General features: G+C 36.3%; 1 protein-coding gene across 1 annotated transcript in view; it reads left to right on the forward strand.

The window, feature by feature from the left end:
• BTAF1 (B-TFIID TATA-box binding protein associated factor 1) overlaps positions 1-24687 on the forward strand; it is a 95260-nt gene extending 70573 nt beyond the window's left edge. The window contains exons 26-38 of the mRNA XM_025990631.2: positions 5034-5186; positions 5390-5511; positions 5603-5770; positions 7426-7503; positions 7656-7785; positions 9763-9904; positions 9992-10122; positions 12172-12297; positions 13958-14110; positions 18908-19119; positions 20973-21132; positions 21436-21606; positions 23133-24687. Coding sequence (XP_025846416.1) covers positions 5034-5186; positions 5390-5511; positions 5603-5770; positions 7426-7503; positions 7656-7785; positions 9763-9904; positions 9992-10122; positions 12172-12297; positions 13958-14110; positions 18908-19119; positions 20973-21132; positions 21436-21606; positions 23133-23276 — 1890 coding nt within the window. The 3' untranslated portion in view covers positions 23277-24687. The remainder of the gene's footprint in view (positions 1-5033; positions 5187-5389; positions 5512-5602; positions 5771-7425; positions 7504-7655; positions 7786-9762; positions 9905-9991; positions 10123-12171; positions 12298-13957; positions 14111-18907; positions 19120-20972; positions 21133-21435; positions 21607-23132) is intronic.
• Positions 24688-24934: the final 247 nt, after the last annotated feature.

Genomic DNA, 24934 nt, shown 5'->3' on the forward strand with positions numbered 1-24934 from the left:
GGCATAAAGAAAAGTAAGAAAGAGGTTGCCTTGAAAGTCAGTAAAGTGATTATCTTTTGGGGAAAGGAGAGTGGGTTATCACTGAGAAGGAGCATATGGGATCTTCTAGGATTATGGCAGGGCTGTTTTTATTGATCTGCTAATGGTTATAAAGTTGTTTTTATAAAATGGTACATTTATTTATATATTTCTCTACATGGTTTATTCCACAATAAAAAGTATTAAAATAACTACCATTGCAAAAAAAAAAAAAAAAATAGGCTACTATATGGAAAGGCACAAGTTATTTCCAGAATAGTTTCCATTCATGGGAGAAGAGAAACAAATGGAGTATCCTACCTTGCTTTCTGGAGTGGGATTCAGGCCATAGGACAAGGAAGTGAAAACTAAACTGAGCTTTCACAGTCTCACCAAGTTCAAATGGTCAGTCATTCAGAGCATAAGTTAAGACAAGAAGGCTAGAATTTATAACACAGAGTACCCAAAAAGAAGTTGCTGCACAGAGAAGAAGCTCCAGAAGTACACACTAGGGCCGAGTATTCATCTGGGTATGTGTGTGTTTGAGACTAGAAGAAGAAAAATGATTGAAAGGAGTAGGTGGAAGAATTCCCAAAGCTCAGAAAGGGCCAGGAATAGTTTGTTTCCACCAAGCTGAATCAGAAGACCTTCCATCATTTAGAGCATTAATTAAATACAGTCTTTAGAAGTATATTGCCTGACTGTAGTAGTGTAGGATCAGATTAGCCCTTGACAAAATGCTTATTTGAACTTCCCTTAACAAAGCTTTAAAACCTTAATGGGTAGCCCGGGTGGCTCAGCGGTTTAGCACCGCCTTCGGCCCAGGGTGTGATCCTAAGACCTGGGTTCAAGTCCCACACCAGGCTCCCTGCATGGAGCCTGTTTCTTCTCCCAGTGCCCGTGTCTCTGCCTCTCTCTCTCTGTCTCTCATGAATAAATAAATAAAATCTTAAAAAAAAAATCCTTAAAAGGGAGATCAAATGATTTCAAGGGGACGCCTGGGTGGCTCAGTGGTTGGGCGTCTGCCTTCGGCTCAGGGTGTGATCCTGGAGTCCCTGGATCGAGTCCCACATTGGGCTCCCTGCATGGAGCCTGCTTCTCCCTGTGCCTCTGCCTCTGTCTCTCGTGAAATAAATAAAATAAAATAAATAATAAAATAAAATAATAATAAAATAAAATAAATAAAATCTTAAAAAAATGAGTTCAAGTAACTTAAACTGCACCCTAGAAAATGACTCTAAAATATTAAAACCAAAAAAATCCAGCATCCAATAATGTAAATGAAGTTTAGCACTCAACAAAAAATGACAAGATATGAAAATATATCCAATAACTGTTAGAAAAGTCCATCAATAGAAAGAGACCCTGAAATGACCTAGATAATAGAACTAGTAGACAAGGACATTAAAATACACCCTATATGTTCAAGAAGGCAGAGGAAATCATGAATGTAATGAACAAAGTGGAAGATAAAAGAACAAACCAAATTGAACTTGTTGAAGTGAAAAATACAATTACAAATAAAAACACACTATATGGGATTAATAGTAGGTTGGGTACTACAAAAGAAAAGATTACTAAGTTTGAAGATGTTGCAGTAGAAGCAAGAATGTCATGCAAATATATTCCTATTCTACTCTATCTTGATTTCCTCTGTTGTATCTTCACAGGAAGAACATGTACTTTTCTGAAATATATACTGAAAAGGATTCAGGGAATATCAGCCAGTGATTTTGACAAATGCTCTAATTCCCTGCATTATTAGTAACTGTTGCTGATTTTATAGGAGTTGGAATGAGGAAAATACAGGAAGAGTTACTGGCACTGAATAATATTTATGACTCTTAGGCTTTGGGTTTTGTTGGTAGGGAGTGGACCTTGTTAGATGGCCTTATAGCTGGTTGTCACTTATTAAAAATTCCATGAAGACAGATGTTTGAAAATTTTGTTATTTCTTTGTAAAGCATTGTGCAGAAAGGCCTCATTTTGATGATTATCATTATGCTATTAGATGTGCTAAAGTATTAGTTTCTATCTTACTAGAGTTATTAAAACCTTTTGAAAATATAGCATGTAGTTACTTTAAAAAATCAATATATATACTTCATTCCTCCAATACTATTTCTCATGTTATATGGAATATATATTTTAATTGACTTTAATTGAAATTATGTTTGCAGAATTTTACTCCCCCCACTGCCCCAAGAATTTTACATTTCCTTCTTTCTTTTTTCTTTTTTTCTTTCTTTCTTTCTTTCTTTCTTTCTTTCTTTCTTTCTTTCTTTCTTTCTTTCTTTCTTTTTTTTAAGATTTTATTTATTTATTCATGAGAGACAGAGAGAGAGAGAGAGAGAGAGAGAGTCAGAGACACAGGCAGAGGGAGAAGCAGGCTCCATGCAGGGAGCCTGACGTGGGACTCGATCCAGGGTCTCCAGGATCATGCCCTGGACTGAAGGTGGTGCTAAACCCCTGAGCATGGGGATCCCTGGGTGGCGCAGCGGTTTGGCGCCTGCCTTTGGCCCAGGGCGCGATCCTGGAGACCCGGGATCGAATCCCACGTCGGGCTCCCGGTGCATGGAGCCTGCTTCTCCCTCTGCCTGTGTCTCTGCCTCTCTCTCTCTCACTGTGTGCCTATCATAAATAAATAAAAATTAAAAAAAATAAAAATAAAAAAATAAACCCCTGAGCCACCCAGGCTGCCCGAATTTTACATTTCTTATCTTTAGAGACACCATAGGGTAGTAGTACTCAAACTTTTTGGTCTGAGGATCTCACTACATTCTTAAAAATTAAAGAGCTTTTATCATATTTTCTATAATAGAAATTAAAACTGAGAAGTGTAAAAAAAGATTAATTCATTTAATAAGCCCATTGGATGTTACCATCAGTAATATTTTTTAAATGAAAAGTAACTTTTTTCTAAAACAAAAGTGAGAAGAGTGATATTGTTCAACATGTTTGCATATTTCTCTTATGCCTGGTCTAATAGGTAGCTGGATTTGCTTGGGCATTCACTCTGTTGCAACATGTTTCTCTGGTTGAGGTATATCAAGAAAGTCAAGCCTCAGGGATAGGTAGTCAGAAAAGTGAACAGTATTTGACAGCCTTTCCAGATAATTGTGGATATTCTTTTATCTGATAGCATACCAAAGTTCAAAAAGAGAAAAGTTACTAAATTTATGTGCAGTGTGGAATATAAAATCCTATCAATGAATGTAAAATCTCTCATTAAAATTTATTGATTTCTCTTACACTTTTGAATAGATCTTTTACCCATACATGTTTTTTTACATCAGCGTTGGTCATTTGGAAAATACTAGTTCACAGAGTTATATAAATCTTTTAAAGTTAGGGCAGCCCCAGTGGCGCAGCAGTTTAGCGCCGCCTGCAGCCCAGGGTGTGATTCTGGAGACCCGGGATCGAGGCCCACATCGGGCTCCTTGCATGGAGCCTGCTTCTCCCTCTGCCTGTGTCTCTGCCTCTCTCTCTCTCTCTGTGTCTCTCATGAATAAATAAATAAAATCTTTAAAAAAATAATCTTTTAAAGTTAGTATATTTCTTTGTAAAATAGCAAAAAATCAGGGCAGCCCCAGTGGCCCAGCAGTTTAGCGCCACCGTCAGCCTGGGGTGTGATCCTGGAGACCCAGGCTCGAGTCCCAAGTCAGGCTCCCTGCATGGAGCCTGCTTCTTCTCTCTCTGCCTGTGTCTCTGCCCCTCTCTCTCTCTCTGTCTCTCTCTCTGTCATGAATAAATAAATAAAATAAAAAAGATGAAAAAAACCAAAAAATCAGATTCATAATATCACCAACAGAAAATTCCTTTTAAGTATTGGGAAGCTTATCCTTATGCTCAAGCTCACAGTGCTATTTCTTTTGGAAGATTGAATTTTATGACTAACAACAAGTTATGTCAGTTTTCCTTGAAGTGACAAATTTATTTTTTGAGAAAATGTTGGCCAAGCAGCCAACTCAGAATAACTGTAGTTATAGGTCAGTCCATTTGAGTAAAACGTTGTTCTGTGAAAAATAGCTCAGTCAGATCATAATTTAAACAGTCTCACAGTGCTTTTCCTCAGCATATTGTATTTTGAAATGCAGCAAATGTGTTTTATGTGTACTTCACCTTTTATTGCACATGTTAAAAAGTGTGCATTCAAGGATTGGGGTCTAATAAAATAATTTTTACTGCTTTAACTGAAACTGGCTTTAAAAAAATGCTGGTTTATAGCTGTAACACAGTGACTACTGGTACATTTAGTGCTGTTGCCTTGATTCTTTCTGAGACATAAGCAGTTTTGCCTGCCATTATTTTGCAGCATCAGTGCAAATGTCAACACAGTGAAAAAAGCAAACAGTGTCTTTTATTATGAAATAGCTTTGACCTGAATGATCCTTTGAAAAAGTTTTGGGGATCCTGAGGGAATCTGCAGCCTACATTTTGAGAACCAATATTGTAACACTAAAATTGAGAAGCTCCAGTAACAACATTGTATTTAAAATAAGCTAGGCAGTTCTATCTGCCTCTTTATCAAGTAATGCCTGGTATGGGAGGGGGAAAAATAACTGTTCTTTAAAATACCTCAAATGTGTTTATTTAGTAGTCTTATAGCACTTTTAATACCAGTCACATTTAAACTGTTGTCAAGTCTTTAAAATTTTGTTATTGGGGCACCTGGGTGGCTTCAGTTGGTTAAACATCTGACTTCGGCTCATGTCGTGATCTCAGAGACATGGGATTGAGCCCAGCATCAGGCTTTGCATGCAGCAGGGAGTCTGTTTCTCCCTCTTCCTCTGCCACCACACCCGTGGGCCCCCTCCCCCCCCAACTTGTGTGCTCACTTGCATGTGTATTCTCTCTCAAGATCTTTAAAAATATATTACTTATTTTTATTTATTACTATTTTTGAATAATTTTTTCCGTATTTGTATTTTGAGACTTAAATTATTTCATAATCTGAGTATGAAAACATTAACTATGGTAAATAGTTTTAATATACTTTAAAAAAATTACTTCAGGCAGGCATTCCAGACCCTCCAAATATGTCAGAAGAACTAATCCAATTGAAAGCCAAGGAGCGACACTTTTTGGAGCAATTATTAGATGGGAAAAAATTAGAAAATTATAAAATACCAGTACCCATCAATGCTGAACTCAGAAAATATCAGCAGGTAAAGTTTTATACTTACCTTATAGATCATGATTATTCCTTTCAATGTACCTTGAAGAATTTTTAAAATTGATTTAGTAAAATCTTGTGTTTAGTGTCTTTATACCTATTTTTCTTTTGGCTACAGAAATAAAAATTTTATAGGAAAAAATTTTTCATGATTTGTTCACATTTATAATTTTTCTCTTTCTCCCAACCTTTCAGGATGGTGTGAACTGGTTAGCATTTCTTAATAAGTATAAACTTCATGGAATTCTATGTGATGACATGGGTTTAGGAAAAACTTTACAGTCCATCTGCATTCTAGCAGGAGATCATTGTCATAGGTAATTTAAAATGTTATTTTTTGAAAAGAGCTTTCAGATGCTGAGAAATGTAAATAAGCCAATTAATTCATTGTGTTTTATTGTTGAAAAGGGCCCAAGAATATGCAAGATCAAAATTGGCAGAATGTATGCCACTTCCTTCTTTGGTGGTTTGTCCTCCAACATTAACAGGTCACTGGGTGGATGAAGTAGGTAAATTTTGCTCCAAAGAATATCTCAATCCATTACACTATACTGGACCTCCTACTGAAAGAATAAGGTAAGAACTATACAACAAAAAAATGTTTAATCTTTGTTTTAAGAACTTTAGAAGGATAAAATTTATTGAAAATGAATTCTAGTTTTTTGGTTGTCAGAAACTTTAACTTATTTAAGAAAGATTAATATACATTATAAAGGTATAATCAGTGAGACCCATCAAAGTTTAAGGACTTTAGCCATTGTTAACAGTCAATTGGGTTTTCTAAGTATTTGACCTAGGAACCAAAGCCATTCTGTATGCTCTTCTTGGGAGCCTTGTGGTCATAACATATCTTTCTCTAAGAGCTCCCTCATCCCCAAAATGCTTTTGCTCCACAGTGGCTGCTCTGGCTGCCCTGATAACCATAGCATCACTAGAGTTCTATTAGCTTTACCCTTTTCCTCTTAAACTAGTACATCCCTTATGTTCCTAAATACAAATTTTGAAGAGCAGAATTTCATTGATTTCTGTTCATCTTTTAAAGCATGGGGAGTCATAGGTTGCTGATTAGTCTGTAGATTTGCTGCCCTTCTGTATCTGTAATAGTTAACATACAGTAAGCATTTATTAGCCAGACGTTATTCTTAGTAGTTTTACATTTATGTAAAATTGTGTATTTGCACAATCACCATATGAGGTATGGTTATTATTTTTGTTCCCAGTTTGCAGATAAAAGCCTAAGACATGGGGCCTGGGTCCAAGGTCACACAGCTAATTAAATGGGCAGAGTGAGGATTTGAACACAGGCAAGTCAACAGCTTGCACTCTTAAAGAATTTACTGTAGTGTCTGTCAGAATTTCTTCATTTAAAAGTGAAAACTCAAACTAGCTTAAGCAAATAGGAAATTCATTAATTCACTAAATTGAGAATTTTGGGGGTGATTTCTTGCTTCAGGCCCATCTAGGTTGCTTTATTTGCTCTTCATCCCCATACATAGCTTATTTTTTGGTCTCTCCAGTTGTTGGATAAGATGACCATAGACAGGATGCTAGGTAGCTCAGTCAGTTGAGTGTGCAACTCTTGATCTCAGCTCAGGTCTATCTTGAAGTTGGGAGTTCAAGCCCTGCATTGGGCTCCATTGGACATGGAGCCTACTTAAAAAAACAAATCACCATAGACAGTCTTAAACTAACCACATTCTCTTAGCTTGGCAACTATAGTAAACAGAGATCTTCTCTCTTCTATCATGGTTATATCAATACTGGAAATGATTTGGATCATCCTCCCAAACCAGTCCTTATGGTCAGGAGATAAAATATTGTGATGAATGACTCAGCCTGGTTCAGTGTTCCATCTCTTTGGTGATTATGGGGACATGTGGCTCCCTCTTCCCCAGCACAGCATGGAGTTTGGAAGGAATAATGCCTTTAAAGAAGAGGTGTTAGCAGATAAAGTGTCCATCACAGTTTGAATCAGGTACCCACCTCTTTTCTAGTCAGACTGAGTTAGGCTAACAAGGCCAAGTCAAAAGAATAGTCTTCAGGTAGCAGGCTCATGGATATAGAGCAGGCAAAAAGGAAAGTTGAATTTAGCAGGCACATTGAAAACACCTTGTCAGATGGTAGCTGTAATATCCCCTTTATTTATTTATTATTTTTTTTATCCCCTTTAAAGTTACATTATAGACTTCACAGATTGCTTGCTTCCTAATCTTACTTATTTTTAAATATAGGTTACAGCATCAAGTAAAAAGGCACAATCTGATAGTGGCTTCATATGATGTTGTGAGAAATGACATAGATTTCTTTAGGTAAGAATTAAAAAATTTTTTTTTCTTTAGAAAAATTTAGTATCAAAATTTGAAGAGAGTTAATATCTTCCTGTCTGAAAGACTCTTCATATGGTTCTTGCCATATTACTAAAAGATGGTAATTTTTTTTTTTTTTGCTTATTCTCCCTTAGAAATATTAAATTTAACTACTGTATTCTTGATGAAGGCCATGTCATCAAAAATGGAAAAACAAAATTGTCTAAAGCCGTAAAACAACTCACTGCTAATTATAGGATTATTCTTTCTGGAACACCAATCCAGGTAATTATTGACTGTTCTCTCTATATAGATTTGCCATGTGGAAAGAAGACTTGACATTTGGCAGGGAATTAAGAAGTGTTTTTCTTTTTTTAGTTTATAAGAATGTTAATTTCCAGTTATTGTGTTTTATAGTGGTTCATTTGGTTTGTAATAGTATCTGAGCAAAACAGGTTTTAAAAGCAATGTGAAGGGGTGCCTGGATGGCACAGTAGATTAAGTGTCTGATTCTTGGTTTTAGTTCTGAGTCATGTTCTCAGGGTCATGAGATCAAGTCCCCACTCAGTGTGGAGTCTGCTTGGAACTCTCTCCTTCTGCCCCTTCCCACCATCCTTTCTCTCCCTCTCCCCCTCCTTCTCTCTCTCTCTCTAAAGTAAATAAATCTGGGGCACCTGGGTGGCTCAATGGTTGAGGTTTGCCTTTGGCTCTGGTCGTATCCCAGGGTCCTGGGATCAAGTTCAACATCAGGCTTCCCGCAGAGAGCCTGCTTCTCCCTCTGTGTATGTTTCTGCCCCTCTCTGTTTCTTTCATGAATAAATAAATAAAATCTTAAAAAAAAAATAAAAACATTGGAAAGCTAGAGCTGATTCAGAGGGGAATCCTCATTTGGTAGGGGTGTGAATACCTGGGGTTAGAGGGGAATTGGAAGAGATTTAAGAAACTTGTGATGGAAAAGGAAGGAGATGGGTAAATTCATAGAAATCTTTTGGGATTCCTGGTGGCTTGGTGGTTGAGTGTCTGCCTTTGGCTCTGGGCATGATCCTGGGACCCAGGATCAAGTCCCACATCAGGCTCCCTGTGGGGAACCTACTTTTCCTCTGCCCTTCTCTCTGTGTCTCATGAATAAATAAATAAATCTTAAAAAAAAAGAAAAAGAGAGAAATCTTCTGATACTTTTGAGAGATTCTATAATGTTCCAGAGGAATGGTTGCCAATGTTCACACTTAGCTTCCATAGCCAACTCCAATGGGAAGATACCCTTCATCATTCTCCAAAGAGTGGAAGGGTGAATACCAGGTGACCTCTGAGATTCCTTCTGACTCTTAAAAAAATGGACAGTTCTTTGTTTACATCTTTGTTACTTTTCTTTTAAATTTAATTTTGGTGATGGCCTGATCAGTGTGTTAGGATTTTGTTCTTTAGGTGAATGCTTATTGTTCACAATATTACTTTCACAACATGTTTGGTTTTTGGTTTGCTTAAAGGCCACCTTTCTTTCTCCCTTCCCCACCTGAACATTTTAGCCCTGAATCTGTAAGGGGTTTTGCACTGAAGACCAATGGTAGTCCAGAGTTAGGAGGCAGAGCCTATGTCAGTTTAGAAGGGTGTCCATATGGGAGGGCAGCCCACCATGATGAACCAGAGTCTGAGGGAGATGAGGAGGGCTTCTGAAAAGGAATAAGGGGGTGGGGATGGTACCTTAGGATCCACACATTTTGGCAATGCATCCAAAATGAAAAAGTGCTGATTTCTTTCTTTTCTTATTTTTTCTTACGTTTTAAAAAATGAAACTTCAGTAATAGAATTGGAAAAGAACCTGTGTTTATTTGTCATGACCCTTGAATACTGGATAGACTTGACCTATAATGAAACTCTTCTAGGTTTTCCTTAAGAAATACTGATGTTGGCCAAGATCTTTAAATCTTGCTGTTAATTTTAGTATCAGAGATAAAAGAATCAGAAACATCCATCTTTCTCCTTTCTTTACTACTTGATAGATGCCATCAGTAGGATTTAAACACTATGGGCCAAGGCTTATTCTGGTGGAGGAGACTTGAAATTCTACCCAATGAGATAGAATATTTTCTCCAAGAATACAGATGTGAATTTTACACATTAAAATCTGACTATATGTAAAAATGTGGTTGATTACCCCCTCGTGTATGTCATCAAAATGAGCTTTCATTAATACTCCATTTTTCAAGTGTAAGGAAATAATTCCAGTACAAAAGATAACTGATGTTCCTTTCTTATACATAGAACAACGTTTTGGAGCTGTGGTCATTATTTGATTTCCTCATGCCAGGATTTTTGGGGACTGAACGCCAGTTTGCTGCTCGATATGGTAAACCTATATTAGCAAGTAGGGATGCTCGAAGCTCTAGTCGAGAACAAGAAGCAGGTATGAAAAAGATGTAATTCAATACTGTGCAAGTGACTCTAACTTATTCCTAACTTTTTTGAAGTCATTTTCTCTTACTGTTAATAGGTGTTCTTGCAATGGATGCACTGCACCGCCAAGTCCTGCCATTTCTTTTGAGAAGAATGAAAGAAGATGTTTTGCAGGATCTTCCACCCAAAATTATTCAAGACTACTACTGTACTCTTAGTCCTCTGCAGGTTAGAAATCTGGTGATTGTGGTTGTTGGTGGTATGTTTATTAGGAGAATGCTTTGAAAAAGTCACACAAGTATTGAATAAAGGGGATTAGACTTTGCTTTATCCCTCCAACCTAGTTTCTACTTTCATAGAGTTTAGGAATATTCTGTTTTAAATAGGTAGAGATAGGATCTGAATGAATCTTTTTGGACATGTAGATACACATTTGAATATGTGCATCTTGCATATGGCATTAAAACAAAAGCCAGTATCATAGTTGCTTTCTTATATGTTGAATTAATCAGAAATTTTGCAAGATTAAATGATAAAGAAATGAGCCAATGTTTATAAGGCCCAAAATCTGCCTGTAATGTCATATCTTCACAACAGCATTATAGGTATTGTCAGTCTCCTCTTTTGCAAATAAGGAAGGGGAAGCTCAGAAAAGTTAAGTAACTTACTCAAGATTATATAGCTAATATATATCAGGGCTGAGTTTCAAACCTGGGAAGTGGGACCTCATCCCTTTAAAAGTACTATTGCATTACCAGTAAATTTTTGAAATAAGATGGCTTTTGCACAGTTCTGATTTTGTACAGAGACCATTATCAAGGGAATTTATTTTAGTTTTTTTTTTAAAGGAATTTATTATATGCCTTTCCTTGTGTAGTATTTTGTAAGGGGAAACTATCCCTTGTCTTAGGAAGACATGCCTATAATTAGAATTTTATTTTAACTTTGTTTTAGGTTAGTTTGCATCCATCCATTTCAGCATTAAGAGTTGCTTTAGCATGGTAAAATGAAGAAAAGATATATAGACACACTCAGAAACAGTCTTTCGTCTCCTATCTGTACAACTTAAGTTTAGAGCTTAACAGGACACTAATCTAGATGCTGAGATTTCTGTGATCATTTATGTTATCTACTTCAGCTGTCTGGGCCTCCAATCCTCATTTGTAAAAATTGGATTAGTATTTCTTGAAAGGAATATTTTAGGAGCAATGAGATAAAGACTTTTTGAAGTAAGTACAATAAAGAAAAGCTGCCATATGAAAAAAATCCATAGTAGGGGCGCCTGGCTGGCTTATTCAGTAGAGCATACAGCTCTTGATCTCAGAGTTGTGAGTTTGAACCCCACATTGGTTACAAAGATCACTCAAAAAATTGTTAAAAAAAAAAAATCCATAGTATGCAGTTGGTATAAAACACATTTAAGTAGCCTGGAGGAGAGGAGCTGGGAAGGAAGTGACATTTGGCTTTATTTAGCATTCACATGTTTTTATACTTTACTGTTCTTTGAGCACTCTTGATTTTCTTCCCTTTCACATTGTTTTAGCATGTATAACACAGGAACCCAGACTCCAAGGTAATGCTTCAACATTCATGAGTTCTCTTTTTAGGTAGTAGTAGTCTTTTACTTCTTTTTACTTTTTTTCTTTTTAAGTTTTACTTATTTAAGCAATCTCTACACGTGATTTGGGGGCTTGAACTCATAATCCTGAGATCAAGAGTCACATTCTCAACCGACTGAGCTAACCAGGTGTCCCAGCAGTGATATTCTTTAAAAACTTGGTCTTTTGGAATATACTTATAGAGTACCACATAATTTCACTTAGAGAAGATTTTCTTACTTGTAAGGGTTCAGGTTCTCTTTTATTGGTAATACATTTATCTTCCTCAACAAAAATGGAGTCTAGGACTATTTGACTATTTTTTAATATTTTAGCAGCCAAGCGTAATGTGTTAAGCATAGATATCATGCTTTGTTTAATGAGGGCTGGGTTGGGCAGCCCGGGTGGCTCAGCCATTTAGCACCGCCTTCAGCCCAGGGACTGATCCTGCAGAGACCCGGGATCGAGTCCCACATCGGGTTTCCTGCATGAAGCCTGCTTCTCCCTCTACATGTGTCTCTGCCTCTCTCTCTGTGTCTCTCATGAATAAATAAATAAAATCTTTTTTAAAAAAATGAGGGCTGGGTTTAAATGACTGCTTTTATTGGCATTTGCTAGCTATGTTTTGAACCATTGAAAATAAATTTACTTGACTGCTTTTGTGGCGGCAATTTTACAGGTTCAGCTCTATGAGGATTTTGCTAAGTCTCGTGCCAAGTGTGATGTTGATGAAACAGTTTCTTCAGCTGCACTTTCTGAAGAAACTGAAAAACCAAAGCTTAAAGCTACAGGCCATGTATTCCAGGTATACCTTTTAGTCTCCTTTTTCATTCTTGAATCATATTCAGTGCAGCAATTTTAACGCAGAATACTAAAGCATGGGTTTATTTAAATTTTTCAGTATTGTGTAAACATTCTTGAGAATAAAAAAATACTAATGTATTTTCATATTTATAGTTATTAATAAGCAATTTAATATTAAAATTATACAAAATGCAACATATTTTTGTATATTACACGAAAAGAAGAGTTTGAGAACTTTTGCTTTACATTTAAAAAATGCTGAAATGCCTGCTATAAGGCAGTAATTTTTGTTAGCTCAAGGATTAATTAAAACATTGGAAAAAACAAACTCCTCCCTTGTAGCATTGAACAAGGAGTAAATAAAATACATTTTATGTAAGAGAAAATAAAGCAGAATATAGGGTTATACAGTATAGCAGTTATCATGATTGTGTTTTGTTTTGTTTTTTTTTTTCGATTGTGGTTTTTAATAGAGGGATCAGGGATGGCCTCACTGAAAAGGTGATAAAGCAGAGATCTGGAGGATTGAAGCATGCAGATATGTGGGGGGAAACAATTCCAGGCAGAGGATACCAAAAGTACAGATGTCATGAGACAGATGATGCCTGATGTGCTCAAGGGAATAGCAAGTGAAAAAAGAGAAAGTGTTAACTCAGTCTTTCTGTCCCTTTTGAAATATTCCACTATAGAAAACCTCCTCAAACCCTCTTGCCACCAATAACTGAATACCGCTAACATTTTTAAAGATAGAAGGGGGGGCGGGGGAAATGGTTGTGAAGGCTAATACCTCTCCCATAGTTGCTATCTTAGTGTCCAGCAGTCTCTTGAGTTTTGTCAGTGGAACTTGATTTCTAATACAAATCTCAAGACCCGGGCTCCTGGGTGGCTCAGCAGTTGGGCGTCTGCCTTTGGCCCGGAGCATGATCCTGGAATCCCGGGATCAAGTCCCGCATTGGGCTCCCTGCACGGAGCCTGCTTCTCCCTCTGTGTCTCTGCCTCTCTCTCTCTCTCTCTCTCTCTCTCTCTTTCTCTCTCTGTCTGTGTGTCATGAATAAATAAGTGGCATCTTTAAAAAAGAAAAGAAACAAATCTCAAGACCCAAATCATAAGCCAAGTAAAAGGCAAGAAAGAATGTAACAGAGAAAAGAAAGAATGGACCTGGAGGGTTCTGATTCTTAAACACAACTACTTGAAATAACCACTTTGTTCCACCTTCTCCTCTCCCTGACTTGCTGAATTAGAATACTGTGTAGGGCAGAGACTTACACATTTATAAGGTCCTCAAGAAATTTTATACTCATTGAAGTTTGAGAAACCCTTTGGAAATCTTTAGGAAATGTTGCCTATTCTAGAAGTAATTGTAAGCATTTTCAGGCACTTTGGGAAAGAGGTCTTTCTGCCCTGAGAAGCTCATTGTCTAGTGAGGGAGACAGACATAAACTGTATAATTTATACAAGCTTATAAGTGTTCTCATATACTGCACAAGGAGCACAGATGAAGGCATCATAGATGAGATGTTTGAACTGGTCCTTGAAGAATGAGTGGGAGTAGCAAGAATAGGAAAAAGGGCATTTTATGGATGGAATAGAATAGGAAAAGATACGGAGACACAGACATTTGTGGCACGTATGGACTTGTATAAACTTTTTCCCTCTTAAAGGCATTACAGTACTTACGTAAGCTGTGCAACCATCCAGCATTAGTCTTAACACCTCAACATCCAGAATTCAAGAGTACTACTGAAAAACTAGCAGTTCAGAATTCTTCTCTTCACGATATTCAACATGCCCCTAAACTCTCAGCTTTGAAACAGGTAAGTAGGTATCATGAGGTTAGTAGATGTGTGTTACACATTCTTGATCTGTAACACTGAGTAAATTTGCTTTTCCAAAAGATTACTGATGTGTTTACCATATCTTTTATTTTTTAATGTAGTTTGTCCCATTTGTGGTATAGCTTTTTTAAAAACTGTGGTAAATATATGTAGTATAAGGTATGCCATTTTAACCATGTTTAAGTGTACAATTCTGTGGCATTAATTACATTCACAGTGTTGTGCAGCTGTCACCACTATTTCCAAAAGTTTTCCATCATTCAAACAGCAACTGTACATATGAAGCAATAACAGCTTCATGTAAGTGGTATCATATAATATTTATGCTTTTGTGACTGGCTTATTTCACTTGGTTTTCAAGGTTCATTTGTGTTTGTAGCACGTATCAGTACTTCATTTTTGTGGCTGAATACTATTATTTTTATGTATATACCTCATTTTGTTTATCTAGTCCTGTGTTGGTGGACACTTGCGTTGTTTCCACCTTTTGGCTTTTGTGAATAATACTGCAATGAATGTGAGCTAATAAGTATCTGTTTAAACAGCCCCTCTTCTCAGTTCTTTTGGATGTAGATGTAGGAGTGGAATTGCTAGATCATTTAGCAGTTCTATGTTTAACTTTTTCAGGGACTGCCAAACTGTTTTCCATGGTGGCTGCGCCATTTACATTACCATCAGCAGTATGCCATGGTTTTAATTTCTTCACATCCTAGCCAACACTTTACTTTTATTTTTTTTTATTGTGGCTATCCCAGCAGGTGTGAATTGCTATCTCATGGTTGAAAATGCCTTCTAAGTCTTTGGACCATTTTTAAATTGTATAGTCTGTCTTTGGTTGAGTTTTAAGAGTTCTTTTATATTCTAGATATTATTAAGCCCTTCTTAGATACATGATTTTGCAAATATTTTCTTCCATTCTGTAGATTGTCCTTTTACTTTATTTAATAACGTCTTCCATGGTTTCTGATAAGAAATCCAATATTGATCTTCTTGAGGATCCTTTTTACATGACAGATTCACTTTTCTCTTGCTCTCTCAGGATTCTCTTTCAATGGTTTGATTGTAATGTGTGTCAGTGTGGATCTCTGAGTTTTATTAGGAGCTGCCCACTCTGCCATTTTGCTCCTGTCACACTCTTGGTATATAGCTTCAAAAACAGAATATTTGAAAATTCTAAGATTTCAAAAGGTTGAACTTCTTAAAAGAACCAGTTTCAAGCACCAAAATGTTAATGCTAATAATATTTAGTTCTAACCTTAAAAATTAAGAGCTTATTGTAAAATCTGGATTTTAGTAATTGTTTTTGCTTTCTGTAATTATTCTGGACTAAATTTCATTGAGAAAATGAATGAAGATTTTAGATTTCACATGGGTTAACATAGAAAATGTTTTGTAATGGCATATATGACATCCAAGCATGTATCCTTATATCACTAAATGTGAAAGAATGAGTTTTTACCATAAAATGGAAGAATGACTTTTGCCTTTATTTATATATGGAATAGTTTTCTTATTTGACCAAACTAATTTTATATATAAAATGTTCACAATTTTCTTAACATAGCTGATACATTTTCTAAAAAAGATTTTATTATTTGAGAGAGAGAGAGAGAAAGAGAGACCATGAGCAGGGAGGAGGGGCAGAGGGAGAAGGAGAAGCACAAGGCAGATGCTTAACCAACTGAGCCACCCAGGCACCCAACATAGCTGATATATTAGATAAAGCTGTAAGATATACTTAGTCAAACAGTCAGCTAATTAGATTTCCAAAAAATGTTGAATTACATTCCCACTTTAATTATAGGCTTTAAATTATTTTTAGTTTATCATTTTGCACATTTTTTTTTTCTGTGCAGTTATTAAACTGATCTCTCATTTTGTAGTGCTTCTGGTCATTCTAAAGTGTCTGGAATTAAGATGCTTAGGAACTCTGCACCTTCTGGTCATTCTAAAGTGTTTGGAATTTAGATGCTTAGGAACTCCGCAAACCCAAATGGTTTGGAGGGATTATGGAGGGCTTTTCTAGAACCTGTCTTTTCCATTTTCTCAGTTCTTTTCAGCCATTCAGAACAGAGGTTCTATCTTAGGAGAGAACTAGGTTGCTTTCATCTAAAATATGTTTATTCTCTGGATTAGGGGAAAAGTCTTATTTGCTTTTTAAAAATCTGACACTAGATATGTAGGAACACATTTATCACCGAGTAATAGTGCCAGAACTATCTAATATTGCCAGAATTTTAAAATTTCAGGATACTGGACTGATGAACTAAAACAGGTGAAATTTAATGGAGATAAGCAAAGTCAGTTTTTAAAAACTTAACAGATTCTGTCAGGCTTGGCAAATATTTTATACACTGTAAAGTTGAGTTTGATTTGATGGCAGGTTTTCTGTAAACTTGTATGAATTAGTTACCAGTAAATAAAACTCCTAAAATCTTGGGTGGGATTAATAATAGTGTAATGACCAAAATGAGGGCATCAAAGTTTCATTGTCTTTTATAACTGTCACACCAAATTTTGAGTATCATTTATAGTTCTGAGCACTCTAAGTGGAAGATGAAGATCAAAAGAATCTGGAAACCATTTTATATGAAAAATAGCTTGCAAAACCTGGGGTAATTTATCCTATGCTGAAGTTAGGGCAAGATTAAATTAAATTGCTCTCTAGGGAAGGCAACTGGCCTCTCAGACACCCATATCAGGTGGCCTTGGTAACCACTTTCTAGAGTCTAGTAATCAACTTTTCAAGGCTGCAAACTAAATTTTGTCAGAATACTTGGAGTTCATCTCTCCAGTCTCTCAGGGCAAACTCAGGTTATAAGAGATTACTGGAAAAACCAGAATGTCAGTTCTGCTGCTAGACAACAATATTTATGTCAATGATATGTCCATACATCCAGTAGGATAGCTACACTAAAAGAATATATTAGGAAGATTGTATGTTAAGTGTGGACTTGGAGAAGTCGTAGGTGGACATTCTGAATATGACTGGTTATCTGTATGGTTTGATATTGCTGCCTAAGTGATTATGATAATTGAATGTGCCTGACACAGACATTCTGATAAGTTCTCTCTCTCTCTAGAATTCTTTTATAGAAGCCATGTAGAATGTCCCACTGATAACACGTTCTTTATACTGGTACTACCTAGTTATACTCTCCTAAAACACACCAGGTTTTTCAAAGAAAGATAGTAATCTTGATTGCAGATTTAGGGGCAGGGGATAGAGATAATTACATTTATCAGATTTTTAAATTCCACTTAGAGGTGTTCCTTGGTAGTATACCATATATGTACTCTATATCAAGGAGTGGGGGAAAGCTTAGGCCAACCTAATTAAAATTTACAGTTTAAGGGCTACTAAGGTAGAAGAGAAAGAACATTTATTCTTCCCCTAGCATCAAATTATGACAACACATGTGAAATGTTGCCTATCAGGTAGGGCCATTAGAGACTCAATGCCAAAAGTTTTTATTGGGTCTGGTAATAGAGACTCCCTCTGTGTAGTATATACCAAAATTCTAGACTCTCCGAAAGAAAGCCAGTGTCAGCATAATCCTATTGTTTGTATAACAGTTTGAGCAGAGTAGGCCACCCTTATCAGGTAAGAAACAATGGAAAGACTCAAACCCAAGTTTCAAGACTTCTTTCAGCCAGGACCTTGCAAGCTGGACTTTCTAAAAAAAGCATTTCAAGTCTGCTATGTTAACTTATTTTACACAGTACTCTGAGAGTTTTACATTTGATTTTTGGAGTTTGCCTAGATGGCCTTTTGGTTATCTTGCCCATCTGAGCTTTTGGTTTCCTTTTTCTTTTCTTTTCTTTCTTTCTTTTCTTTCTTTCTTTCTTTCTTTCTTTTTTTTTTTTTTTTTTTTTTAAGATTTTATTTATTTATTCATGAGAGAGACAGAGAGATAGGTAGAGGGAGAAGCAGGCTTCCTGCAGGGAGCTTGATGCGGTACTTGATCCCAGGACACCAGGATCACAACCTGAGCCAAAGACAGACACTCAACCACTCAACCACTGAGCCAATACTGGGTACTTTCGTTTCCTAAGCAGATAAAAACATGATTCTCTTGGATTTTATTCAATTGTTTATTTATTGTACCTGCTGTGTGCTAGGCACTAAACCATAATGTAGCAGGAAATACAAAAGATCTATAGTAGCATGGTTCTTGCTGTTAAAGTTCTTGGTTGATAGCTATAATAGTAAGCTCAAGAATCCAGAGATCTTACTAGATGCTTTTGGTTCTCTTCTTTTTTGTAATTTTGATGCCTGCCAGATTTAGCTACTTCGTTATGTTCTCTTCACACTGTTCTTTCTGATCTTTTCTTTTTTAATTAGGTAGGCTCCACACTCAACATGGGGCTTGAACTCACAACCTTGAGATCGAGAGTCGCATGCTCTACTGACTGAGTCAGCCAGGTGCCCCCACTCTGTTTTTTATAACTTTTTATGAACAATTTTGCCTGGAGATCTTCACTTTAAGTAAACATTTATTGAGACTCTAGTGACCCTCAGGTAACTCAGGAAAGGAAAGGGGAGATGGGCTGGTTAGGGAACCTCCTGAAGTGGTGATCAGGAAATTCTAAGCCTGAGCACCTCAAAAACTGGTTCCAGAAGCTGCAAGATGACAGATTACAGCCCAGAGTAGCAATCTGCTTTCCAGGTAACAGATAAACATAACCGTTTCTTACTACAAAAAGTAGTTGTCACAGTGAGATTGGTTGCCTACTCTATTGAACACCTGTGTAACAATTGATTCTTTTTTCAAGTTGCTTTTGGACTGTGGTTTGGGAAATGGCAGCACTTCAGAGAGTGGCACAGAGTCTGTTGTGGCCCAGCACAGGATACTGATCTTCTGTCAGCTTAAAAGCATGCTTGATATAGTGGAACATGATCTTCTCAAACCTCACTTACCCTCTGTCACTTATCTGAGATTAGATGGCAGCATACCTCCTGGTCAGAGGCATTCCATTGTTTCACGGTAAGTGGCTTCGAAAACTCTTAGACAGCAAGTTATACTTAGTTATTAGTTACATAGAAGTTTACCTCATGACTAAATGTCTCCACATGTGTTTTGTTATCTCATAATTCAACCCAACTAAACCCTTTTTATTATTATTTTTTAATTTTTTTTAAGATTTTATTTATTCATGAGAGACGCAGGGAGAGGGAGAAGCAGACTCCCAGCTGGGAGCCTGATGCGGGATTCAATCCTAGGACCCCAGGATCACGACCTGAGCCAAAGGCAGACGCCCAACCACTGAGGCACCCAGGTTCCCCCAAACCCTTTTAAAATACAAGAATAGAATAGTTTTAGTTTAAAAAAAGAAAAAAACGTGACAGTAGTAGGAAAGCACTCTGAAGGGCATGGAAGAAATTTAAGGCATCAATAAAAAATAGAGACAATGACTTTCCCACTGACCTTTTTTGGGGAGTTAGAGTAGGAAGAAGCAAACAAGAGGCTTAGCTAAGATCTCTAACATCCCTGTGTCTCTGCTGAGAACAAGTGGGAAGTTGGCATAGGTAGGAAGCAGAATTGGTAAGTGCAGTGTTTAAAACCTGTAGTCTGCCTTCTCTGCTTTAGAAACCTCAGAGGTTGGGTTTTTAAATTCAAGCTCCTAGGTTTTGTCCCAGACCTGCCTACTTTAAAAGATTATTGGGCACAGTAGTATTAGAGACCCACTAAGGAATTTTGGAGGCAGACAGACCTAGGTTTGACTCCTGACTCTAGACATGTCCAGTTGAGCCTATTTATTGAAAATTATAGTATCTACAAGGACAAGAATATCTTTATAGAGCTATTATAACAACATAATACACATAAAGCACTAAGTCCATCATTTGATTCATAGTAAGAATGGAATAAATAGTAGCTTGGTAATGTTACTTTTTCTTTTTCCTAGAAGCTATCTCTCAAAACCTTTATCAGTATCTTCTGGGATTAGCACAATACTAGCAACTACTTCATCCTCTAATTTTCCTGACTCATGGATCCTTTCCCCCAACTCTTCTATCTCCATATGTTAAAGGTTCATAGTTGAGTTTTATCTTCATTAGTGTTTAATTACATTTTTACTAGTTGGTCTTTATCTGGCCTCCTAAAAATATAACCTAGTTGACTTAGTTTTTTTTGTGAAATTTCTGAAATGTTCTAAAAAACATTCTACTACTGAAGATGTGTTTTTCATCTCAAGTGGTCACAGAAATGTCCACATCTTTTTTTTTATTTTTTTAAAGTAAACTCTAGGGACACCTGAGTGGCTCAGTGGTTTAGCGCCTGCCTTCGGCCTGAGGCATGGTCCTGGAGTCCCAGGATCCGAGTCCCACATCAGGCTCCCTGCATGGAGCCTGCTTCTCCCTCTGCCTGTGTCTCTGCCCCTCTCTGTGTGTGTCTCTCATGAATAAATAAATAAAATTAAAAAGTAAAATAAAAATAATCTCTATGCCCAATGTGGGGCTTGAAATTATAACCCCGAGATGGGGGTCATATGCTCTACTCACTGAGCCAGTCCAGCACCCCCATATCATAGTTTTGTTTAAGATTTATTTATTTGCAAGAGTGAGTGAGCATGCAAGTGGGAGGAAGGACAAAGGGAGAGGGAGACAGAGAAACTCAAGCAGATGTGGGGCTCCATCATGACCCTGAGGTTATGACCTAAGCCAAAACCAAGAGTTGGATGCTTAACCAACTGAGCCACCTGGGCACCTCCCCCCATATCATAGATTTTTAAAGCAGTGTCTTCATTTAGGCTCTTTAATTTTTTTTTAAGAGTCCAGTTTATTACAGAAACCTTAAGATATGCTAATTTTATTTTTTAATATCTATACTTTTAGGTTTAACAATGATCCATCCATAGATGTTCTTTTACTTACAACTCATGTTGGCGGCCTGGGGCTTAACTTAACAGGCGCTGACACAGTAGTATTTGTGGAGCATGACTGGAATCCTATGCGTGATCTACAGGCCATGGACCGAGCCCACCGCATTGGGCAGGTAAAAAAATCATCACTCACAGGGTGTTAACCTGCACTGTGGGAAAAATACCCAAAAGAGCCAGGAAGCCTTGGTTTTAGCTCCTTCTCTGATACTAAGTGTTGTGACCTTAGCAAGTTACCCAGTATGTTGCACCACATCCTCAGGTGTTAAGTAAGGTAATTAGACTAAGGAAACCCCAGACACTGTCTTAGATAGTGTTTAAGTACTTAGTTCAAGTATGCAAGCCCCCTGATTTGATGAACTTCAAAAGCTTATCAGTTTATTTGTGCTACAATTGCTTACCTTCTTTTTGTCATTCAGAAACGTGTGGTTAACGTGTACCGGTTAATAACCAGAGGAACATTGGAAGAGAAAATAATGGGTTTGCAGAAATTCAAGATGAACATAGCAAATACTGTTATTAGCCAAGAGAATTCTAGTTTGCAGAGTATGGGGACAGATCAACTTCTTGACCTGTTTACTCTTGATAAGGTAAAGAACTTAAACAATTTGCTATATCTTTTACTGTGTTCACAGACTTCCCAGGACTGCTTGGTGAAAGTATTAAAGTGAGCAGCAAAAGGCATTCACTTTAGTATTAAATAGGCAACCCTTTGAGAGAATTTTTGATGTCCAGATAAAACTCTTAAGTTTTGACTTTCTGATTGCTGTCTTTAGTGTCTTGCCTCAGGTTTCTTAGCCCTTTCCTGCTAAAAGACAGCTATTACTGGAGTCAGCTAGACTTGGGTCTGTGTTTCTTGCCTTGTTACCTATTAACTGGTGACCTTTGGCAAATTAATTTCTCTGCTCAGAGACTTCTGTGCCCTTGGGAGGATAAAAAGGATGGTATTACATGGTTGCGAAGATAAAAATGGAATAATATCTGTAAGCACTTAGAAAGGTTACCTAGTATAAATCCTCAATAAATACTAGCTGTTATTATTATTGTGGATGATGGAACTAATATATTAGGTAACAGTCCATAATCAAAGGATGCAACAGCCAGAAATATTGGTCTAATAATGTAAAACCAATAGTGTTGGATTTAAAGTCCTGCATAGGTTCTTGGAAAATGCACTGTGCACTCAGTATAAATTATAGTGAGAAATGGCCTAATATAATAAACTAGCTCTAATAATAGAATTGTAATGTCCAAATATGAGAGAAAGTAGTTCCATTGTACTCTTTGTGTGTTCAGCCCACATTTAGAATATTAGGTCTGGTGTGCTGAGTGCTGCATTTTAAACAGTAATTAATTAGTTCATCCCCATGAGATGGCCAGATGGAGGAAGGTTCTTCGGTCATGTCATATAAGTAAGGTTGAACAGGATAACATATAATCTAGAAGAAGACTCAACAAAACCTGGATTGCAAAACAAACAAACAAACAAAAAAAACAAAAAAAAAAAAACAAAACCTGGATTGCTATTTTCAAATAACTTTTGATCTGTTCAGAATATTCTTATGGGTGATTTTTAGCAAACAGAACTGTGCTCGGGGGATATTACAAGGAAGCAAAAGCAATTGCCAGAATTGCCATAAAGGATCTTATTGTGACAGTTGGAAAAATTTGAATATGGACTTATACAGCAGTATTAAGTTTCCTTAATTTGATAATTATACTTTGATTATGTAAGAACATCCTTGTTCTTAAGAATACAGGCTGACTCCTATATAGGGATAAAAAGCCATAATATATACAACTTACTTTCAAATGTTTGGGAGAAGACATATATATTTATATGTATATGACAAATACATACATCTACAACTAACAATGAGTTCTTTGTAATGTTCTTATAATTCTTTCTGAAGAAAAAGCTTAAACTGATAAAATTGTTAGGACTGTGGGAAAATAGAATTAGGTTAACTTATGAGATCACAAACTTGCTCATCATTTAAAGTGTCAAACTCTGTTGAATGAGTGCAATGTTAGAAACAAGTATGAATTTTAAAGTAGAATATTATTTCCGAAGTTCATAATCTTTCATTTTATCTTTCTGCCAATTTTTCTGAAGGATGGCAAAGCAGAAAAAGCTGACACTTCTACTTCCGGAAAAGCAAGTATGAAATCAATTCTTGAAAACCTGAGTGATCTTTGGGATCAAGAGCAGTATGATTCAGAGTACAGCCTGGAAAATTTTATGCATTCTCTCAAGTAACTATCAAATATTGGAAATGCAGTTGCTGCTAGTTCAGTTACATTTCTGCTGATATTCAGCAAATTTCAAAGTTTATGGTGAACTTTTAGCTCAATGTGTAAATAGATCTGAAGAATATTCAGCATAACGCTGGTTCTTGTTTCACTGGGGGGAACAAGTTATTCTCAAATATTTGCACTGTATTAAATTTAAATGTTAATGTGAAATGGTTTAAATTTTACATGCTGAATAGCTGCAGAGCAGAGGAACCAAACCAGGTTTACATGTGCTACCATGAGGTGTTCTTACTGGGAACGAGCCTCCTATCTTTATGTAGTCACTTTGTACAGGATAATATCCATGAGTACTTTAGTGTTCATGTACATTTTTTCTTTTAAATAGAAATTGTTTTTATAAATGATTAAAAATAGGGCTTTTTTTTTGTATAAAAGCCTTAATGAGCCATAATTTTAAAAAATAATGACTATGATATTGGTCACTCTTGGAACATGAAAATCTTAGACAATGAATTGAACCTGACCCTTGGTGGAAACCTTTATATATTTAATGCAGATACATAGTGTTTTTCAAATCTTTAACATCATTTTGTCAACTTTTAAAATATATCAACTATTCTGAATACAGGTAATGGTCTATTTAAGGCTATCATAACATCCTATTAAGAGGGTGTTTTTTTAATTTATCTAATGGCTAGGATATAGCCAGATTCAGAGAACATATGTACTCAATAGGTTTCAATCATATATAAATATAATATATTTTTTGTAACTATGAACATATACAGTTTTCCAGAAGTAGATTTTACACTGTTTAGAATTCCAAAACCTATGGTGAAAAGACTGTTTATCGTAGTAATGCATGACAGAAGCATAAAAGGGAGAAATAATTCCTTTATATACACAAACATACATAAATACACATATCTATATGCACACACATACCTATCCTGCATCCTACAAGGTGCTTGGTATTGGCACTAAAATCATGTAGTTATACTGAGCAGCAATAATAATTGGGCATGAAGCTGATTAGTTAGGAAAGTGAGCTCAATGGTGAGGGTGGGTATATGCATATAGATATGCATGTATGTGTATGTGTATAATTTTATAAATTTCACACATAAATTAATACATGCCTGTGTGCATATATATGTATGGAATATATTTGTATATACATGTACAGGTAATAAACATCCCCAAGGTTTGTGGCTGGCCATACACATAGGCATTGGTTTAAAAACCATCAGACCTCAGTTGTAAAAGAACTTTTTTTGTTTAAAATCATTAAAGTTATACTGTTCTGCAGCATTTAGACATGGACATTTGTCACATTTCATTAGCTTTGACAACCATACTGTAACATTAAACCTAGCATTCCACAGAGAATAAAAAATAAGATTGAAACTGTAAAATATATGCAACTGTGTGTTATTTGTAGGAAATATCACTAGAAAAATCAAAGGACTAAAATTAATTTTTCAGATATAAAAGTTCTAAGAAAGCTCAACACCTTTTTTTCTTACTAAATGGTTATTTCTTCATTGTTTAGGATTTATTTTTTTTTTTAATTTTTATTTATTTATGATAGTCACACACACAGAGAGAGAAAGAGGGAGAGACACAGGCAGAGGGAGAAGCAGGCCCCATGCACTGGGAGCC

The sequence above is a fragment of the Vulpes vulpes genome, chromosome 15, assembly GCF_048418805.1.
Source record: "Vulpes vulpes isolate BD-2025 chromosome 15, VulVul3, whole genome shotgun sequence".
Classification (NCBI taxonomy): Eukaryota; Metazoa; Chordata; class Mammalia; order Carnivora; family Canidae; genus Vulpes; species Vulpes vulpes.